Source organism: Propithecus coquereli, unplaced genomic scaffold, assembly GCF_000956105.1.
Source record: "Propithecus coquereli isolate 6110/MARCELLA unplaced genomic scaffold, Pcoq_1.0 Scaffold12, whole genome shotgun sequence".
In the NCBI taxonomy this organism is placed as follows: domain Eukaryota; kingdom Metazoa; phylum Chordata; class Mammalia; order Primates; family Indriidae; genus Propithecus; species Propithecus coquereli.
In genome coordinates this window covers 13,420,461-13,428,248 of record NW_012136080.1, presented here as the reverse complement: position 1 = coordinate 13,428,248, position 7,788 = coordinate 13,420,461, and the positions used below count along the sequence as shown (strand labels likewise).

General features: G+C 34.7%; 1 protein-coding gene across 2 annotated transcripts in view; it reads right to left on the bottom strand.

Moving 5' to 3' along the window:
• Positions 1-1,473: 1,473 nt before the first annotated feature.
• NCK1 (NCK adaptor protein 1) overlaps positions 1,474-7,788 on the bottom strand; it is a 100,419-nt gene continuing 94,104 nt past the window's right edge. The window contains exons 3-4 of one of the 2 annotated variants that reach the window (XM_012664603.1): positions 4,951-5,663; positions 1,474-2,332 (exon numbers count right to left, since the gene is read on the bottom strand). In XM_012664603.1, the coding sequence (XP_012520057.1) occupies positions 2,138-2,332; positions 4,951-5,663 (908 nt within the window). In that variant the 3' untranslated portion in view covers positions 1,474-2,137. The remainder of the gene's footprint in view (positions 2,333-4,950; positions 5,664-7,788) is intronic. The other variant, XM_012664610.1, reaches the window with a different exon arrangement.

Below are 7,788 nucleotides of genomic sequence, written 5' to 3'. Positions count from 1 at the left end.
ATGGGGTTAAGACTTTTTAAGAATTGATGTTGAAGTACAAAATAGTTTCCAGAAAGGTTTTCATCCCGTAAGAACACACAATAGATATTATTGGCACACATAATATTGTAACTATTGGAACTCTATAACTACAATAAACCTAATTATGGCACAGAAATATGCATTCTGCTTTCCGTGCTAGTCCATTCCTCCTTTCTCAAAGTTCTGATCTATAATACTGGCTCAGTGGGGTTTGCTATAAATAGTTCATGTCTGTGATGCAAAGTATCAATTGCTCATTTTTTTTACAAACATCCATTTTCTTCACAAGGAAAACTGGAGGAAAAAAACCTCCAGAGAGAGAGAACAAAAAGAAGACATTATCAAATGTATGTTAAAAATTAAGGAAAGATGTTTACTATCTAGTCGTTCTACAGCCACTTTAAAACTATTTTTCTCAATTTATATTTATGTGATTTTTACAGCAAAAAAGGTAAGCATATGACTTTTATTTCCATTAAACTTATCCACTTATACTTACTTTAATAAACAAACAAGCATTGAGTTAGAAAGATAATGGAATATGAACTAAAAAGGCTTTAAAAGTAGATGTAATAAAGATGAAAATTTTTATGATGTATTAATTTTATTTGCTGACTTCTGTTGCTTATTGGGAGAAGCCAGGGCTGCCACCAAGTGGCAACATACGTCTTTAAATGATTTTAAGATTTAAATAATAAAAAAATTAAAATGAAGTAAAAAAATTTCATAAATTGTACAATTTCAATTTTACCATCAATAATTGTTGTACTAAATGTTTGTTTATAACAGTCAAAGAATGAAAAGATTCATATAGGTAGCATTGTGGAAATTTCTGAAAATATATGACTTCCTAATGTTTGCTAAGTTATGTGATTTTAGTTTTCAACTAAAGCGTTGATGGTTACTTTGCTTAAATTTCCAAAATTAACAACAAGGAGAAAAATACAACCGGTATTCTTCTGTGGCCTACAGAAGTAGATTCAATACTTCGCAGTAGCCTCTCATCTATATACCTAAATTCCTACTTGGTAAACAAAAAAACATGATTTAAAAATAATATAATTTTCTCTAACCATAGCCCCTCATACTCCTCAAGTAGACATCAATTTTAGTGTCCCAGTCAACAAAACTCAAAAGTTGAAATGAGGAAATGAAAATAGGAAATATTATTCCTGACAATTTCTGATGTTCAGGGAGGAAAGAACCCAAGTATCTCAGTGCCTCCTATTTCCCCCAAACTTGGCCATAACTTATTTCACACAGGCATAAAATAAATATATCCTAATACAAGATGCTTTGGTAAACTAATACTAGGGGATTAAAAAATAACATTGGAATATCCATTTACAGTTTGAAAACCTAAATATCTCTTGACACTGCTTTGGTGTCAGATAACCAAACAAGCAGCATCAAAAAAAAAAAAAAAAAATTCTTAAGAATTCAGCAATTTTGTTTCCAACAGTTGTAAATTAAAATTGTACATGATAAAAAAACTTGTACAAGATGTTTTCTAATTTATGTCCCACCTGTTTTGCTATACATTGAAGACAATGAATGAATTTTAAAAAATAATGGCAGATACAACATACTTGGTATTTACAATGGCTTGTGATAAATACAATACCTGAAAATAATTTCTAATTTTCCATTTATTATTGCTATTTAGTCACAGAAAAAATTAACACTCTCCAAGAAATTTATTTTAGCATATGTCATATATAGATATAATAATTTTATATGAAGAGAAATCATGACAGAAGTAATAGGGTGCCTTTACAAGGAAATAAAGGAAAGGCAATAAAGGAATTCTTCCATATAAAGACTTCTGATCTGCGTTATTTGATTCTTTTTTCAAAATACAAAACCTTAATATTAGAAGAAGAAAAAAAACAAAAGATCAAGGATAAGGAATTGTTCTATGCAGATGCATTGCATACATAGTATTTATATATATATATGGGCTGAGTTATAATAAAAATACTTATGTATTATAGTCAATTCTCATACAGAGTTAGAAATAGAAATTTCCAATCATGCACGATTGGACCACCATTTTCTCAGTCTTCAATTAGATGACAAATTAAAGCTATGTAGCAGTCACTCCCGGTCATCAATATCACGACAAATGCTTGACAAGATATAATTTTTCTCCTTGTTCACTTGTAAAAATTGGTGCCTTTTTGTAATGTTCTACAAGTTCTTCCATGGTGCTGAATTTACGCTGCCCAATGCAGTAGACAGTCTCTTTTAGTTGGACTTTAAAATGCTTGTTTTTCCCTTGTGCTTTTAGTGATACTGAGAAATCGTTTGGCTAAAAGAGAAAAAAAACGCATATAGTAAACATATTGAAAGCCATCTATCAGCATTTTTATATTAAAATAGTAATAGCTAAAACTTGAGCATTTACTAAGTATTAGGCACCATGCTAAATTATTAACATAGATTATCTCCTTTACTCTTCAAAACAAACCCTTTTTACAGATGAGAAAACTGAGGCTCAGAGAAGCTAACTTGCCCCATATCAACTATCTAGTTAACAACAGAGCCAGGATTCAAACCTGTGTAGTCAAGAATCTCTTAACATCCCTGGCTCCCATGCCATACACCCACAACAAATCCTTTAGTTTAATATTTAAAGCACAAGATCTATCTTCTATCTAGTCAAGCTACTGGAGAAACACATGAGAAAATGTAAGACATTCGCCACTTTTCAATTTATAGCTAACAATAGCTGTCTTAGGGTTAACACTCTGAATTCCCCAAAAATGAAGGACACATACATGAGAAGTAATCTAACTCTAATGAGAGACCACAAACTCAAATGCCTACAAGGGACAAAAGAGTAATGTAACCAACTGTCACGGTGGAAAGGTAGATGAGCAGAGGGAATGACAGTGTATGGCCAATCTAAAGGAAGTAGTCACTTCTCAGCTGTAATTGTTGCCTTGAAGGAACAGGGGCTCAACACTGGCAGGTCTTCCAACTTTAAATGGGAAGTCTAAAGTCTGAATTTTTATAATAAATCTACCAATATTTAAATATTGGCAATGAATTTGAATATTTAAAAAAACACTGTGAAGGCCAAACAAAATATGCCTATTTGAGACCGCTACCTTAAAAATTATATTGCTAAAAATAATAGTATACTGTATTTTTTTGTTTGTTTTTTGATAGGATCTTGTGCTGTTGTCCAGGACCGAGTACAGTGGCATGATCATAGCTCACTGTAACCTTGATCTCCTGGGCTCAAGCAATCTTTCTGCCTCAGCCTCCAGAATAGCTGGGACTACAGGCACCCACGACCACACCCGGCTCATTTTTTATAGTTATTTTCTGTAGAGACAGTGTCTTGCTATGTTGCCCAGGCTGGTCTTGAATTCCTGGCCTCAAGTGATCCTCCCACCTCAGACTCCCAAAGAGATGGCATTACAGGCGTGACCTACCACATCTGGCCTTGTATTCTGGCTAATATCCATGCTTGTTTAGCCCCAAGAAAATACATATTATTATGCACTTAAGCTACTCTTTTCAATTGGGTGTTTTCCCCCCCCTAGGGCGATGAATGGAAGTGTTTGTTTTTTCAATTTAACACTCTTCTAAACAGCTTATATCAACCCCCAAATCTTTTTTTTTTTTTTTTTGACAGAGTCTCACTGTGTTGCCCGGGCTAGAGTGCCATGGCATCAGCCTAGCTCACAGCAACCTCAAACTCCTGGGCTCAAGGGATCCTCCTGCCTCAGCCTCCCGAGTAGCTGGGACTATAGGCATGTGCCACCATGTCCACCTAATTTTTTCTATATATTTTTAGTTGTCCAATTAATTTCTTTCTATTTTGAGTAGAGACGGGTGCTCAGGCTGGTTTCGAACTCCTGAGCTCAAACAATCCACCCGCCTCGGCCTCCCAGAGAGCTAGGATTACAGGCGTGAGCCACCGCGCCCAGCCCCCAAATCCTCTTTTTATACAATTATTCCCAAAGTTTCAAAGAGTGGGCCAGATTAGGCATCTAACAGAAGATGGATTCCACCACTCTTTCGTACTATCAACCACCTGCTCTTCTGAGGAGTTAGGTACAGGCCCCATTTTCAGGAAGTTCAATTAATCTTCCTCTGTCTCTGTCTCTCTCCCTCTTGCTCTCACACATTTTTTTCTTTCTTTCAACCTTTTGCACAATTACACATTCATTTTTGTACAACTATATTCACACAAAGTCAACGTTAATTATGATTTGATAAGCGGAAAAGTAGTGATATCCTTTATTAAGGAAAAATAAAGGCCACTTTTAATAAAATAAGTGTGACCAAATTCTAATATCCTAAAGAGTACCCCAAATTACATAACTATATTTATACATTAATTTTTAGAGTTTTATCATTTTATTGTTTACTAGTATTACAATTTATCTTTTATTGCAAATGCATTTCAAATACAGAAAGTGTTAAAAATAGGTTTTTGAGGTACATAATAAAAGTGTATTCTAACTTCCAAACAACCAATTTATGAAGAAACTTAATATTAATTAATTCAGGGATTTCCTATGTGATAAGGACTACAGGGATTATTTTCTTATACACTACATGCAAAAGCAATTTAAGCAATGTTTCCCAGTTTAATCTACTGTATTATTCTACTTTCAGTGAAGAAGCCAATGTTCAATTTTCTCCATTTTTCAGTTCTATGCAACAGAAAATATTCCAAGAATGCAACAAAACTAGACAAGACTAAATAATTTAGCGTAGTATTACTGCTACAGCTTTTACTGAAAATAGATACAATTGGAAAGAACAGTGACTTTAGCTTCCGAACATTTATGCTTATGTCCCAGCTTATTACCTGGTTGAACTTTAGGGAAGCCACTTAACCTCTCCAATCCTCTGTTTTTCTTTTTAATACCCAGAACTTTTTGCATTTACCTCTGAAAATCAACTTACCGAAGATTCACTATCACGAATGAGGAAATCCCCCTCATGCCCTCTTTCATTTAATGCCATTTCTGCTTGATGCCTGGTGACTTTGCCATAATACCAAGGATTGCCAGCAAACTTCCCAGTGAGTGATGGCCTAATGTAATCACACTGTGGAGGTGATGGTTCCAAGCTTGAGGATAATGGATTATTCTGCATAATGGTAACATAGTTTTTTGGCACCAGACCAACCATTCCATTGATCTTCCTGCATTTCCACCACTCTGGGTCATTTTCAGGTTTTTCAATAACATCCATTACATCTCCTTTCTCAAAATTAAGTTCTTCATCATTGGATGAGCTGAATGGGTAAAGAGCCTGTACCACATGCAACACTTGCCCAGTATTTAGGTTATTGACGACTGCTGCTAATTTCTCTGACAGAGAACCCACATGGTCACCCAAAGGACTGTCACCTTCCTCAGTTACATAGTTTGAAGGGAACCACCCAACTTGTCCATTGTAGCTACCCCGCCACCACCCATCGCTGCATTTCTCCATGACGATCACCTTCGTCCCTTTTATTAATGATAATTCATCCTCCCTCTCAGCCATGTAGTTAAATTTCACATAAGCAGGCATGTTGAGGTCATAGAGACGTTCCCCTGGGTCAACAAAACTGTCATCAGCTGGAGATGCAGAATCTGGTACACTAGGTTTTCTTTTCACCTTTCCAATACCTGTTTAAATAAAAAGGAGTAAATAAGAAGAGAATATAAAATGATTATCAAAAATCCCACTTTATTCAGTATTAACAAAGCATCTTCAACACTGTATAGTTTTTGTTAAGCCTTTAAACTCAGACAACAAATTCCTATGGGGTATAATCACGTTTTTGGAAATGAGATACAAATTGTTTTCATACCAAATGAAGATTTAATTTTCATTATTACATGACAGTTCATCTTCTTATCTTTTCTCTTGTCAAAGGCACTGAAATAACTACATAAAGTTTTCTAAATCGATGTATTTTCTCTTAAATGTAAATCTAGATTATTTCTCACAGCTACAACCAAAATATGCAAAGTCTCCACCAAATCCATATTCCTCTTTTGTTTATTAACCTACACTCTACAACTAGCTGTACAGAAATAAGACAATAATTTAAATTGGAACTTGATATGCAGTATAAAATTATAAATACATCTGGGTAATCTTTCCATTTGCTTTCTTAGTTCCCAGACCCAGGTAGCTCTATTTACCTCATGTTTATTTTAAAACAATGTATTAAATATATATAATTTACTTGTTTGTCTCCCCACCCCCCAGACCCACCATTCACATGTAACCTCTACAAGGACAGGGATTTTTGTTTACTGTGTTTACTTTGTTCACTTGTACAGTGCTTAGTATACAATAAATGCTCAATATATATTTGTTGAAAGAAATGAGAAAAATCACCAAATGGTACTATCAGCACAAATTCATGCTACATCAACTTCAGTCAGGCATTTTCACTGCTGCTCATTTCTTTGCATGTGATTTTGTGCTCTGCTTTACCTAGAAAGCTGAGGTTTTCCTAGGTAAAACTTCTCAAATTCCTTCTCGGTCTCAAAACTCTGTCTTACTACCTTCACTCTCTTTCTTCACCCAAGTTTCCAAATCTTGATCTTTCTGCATTCTTAATATCATCTTCCCTGATCTTTTAGGACTCTTTGCCATCCTTGTTTCCCTCCTACCCAGTTCCTTTAATTGTCTAAAAATACTTGAATCTCTTCTCCTAAATAAAGTTATTTTAACTCTGCTACTCCTTTTAATGCATTAAGTGCCATGAGAGTTGTATTTAACTCAGGCTAGATTTGAGCCCGGGACCTTGTGAAGCATATGTAACTTACACATCTCTTCAGCTTGGGAGCCATGAGAACTATTTTTCAAGTTGCATATAACTCATGCACAGAAAACAATAAAAAATAACAAATTTTTTATTAAATTAGAAAGTATCATTTTGTTTTTGAAGTTTTTATTCTGTTTTCATAATAAAACACCATGGCCCTAAGGAAAAAAATTTTTTTTTCTAGTGTAGCAATGTGTTATACTGTACTATTCTTTATAAAGTTGTCTTCCCCTTTTCCCTCAACTTCTTCACCACTCATTCACACTCCTAACTTTATAATCTGATTCTCTATTCTCTACCATTCTACCAAAACTACTCAATTAAAATCATTCTGATGAAAACTGTGTCATCTCCTTACTGCCAAATCAGTACCATTCAGTCCTCAGCCTTCTCAAATTCTCTATGCAGCAAACAGGATCACACATCACTCTCTCCATTATGTTTTTTCCTTCTTTGAGTTCCCTGAGTCTCCGGTTTTCCCTCCTGACTTGTTTATATATTCTTGTGTCTCTCTCTTTGGCCTCCTGTAAACCTAGTTGTAACAAATTGCACTGTACTTACTTATTTGCCTGTCTTTCCTCATATGAGAGTGAACTTCCTCAGGGAAGAAAACTAGATCTTATTCCCTTGTATCTCCAGTGTTCAGCAGTACCCACATTGGTCATATGAACAAAGTGAATGTTTGCTGATGAGTAAGTGAATGATTTCTTAGTTGAAAGTATTTTCCAAGATGCCATACTTGACCTTCCCTTCTAATGTAAGAAAATCATATACTTTCATTTTCTGTAACTCTGCTTAGAAGGTTCCCAGATCTCTTTGCAGCTCTAAGATCTTTCTGGAATCAAGCACTACAATTCCAATTGTCACTAGACACCCAAAGAGGTGCCATCAGCACCTCAAACCCAACACCCATGTCCAAATAAAAATAATCCCTCCTATATGCATAAATTAACTTTTTTTTTTTTTTTTTA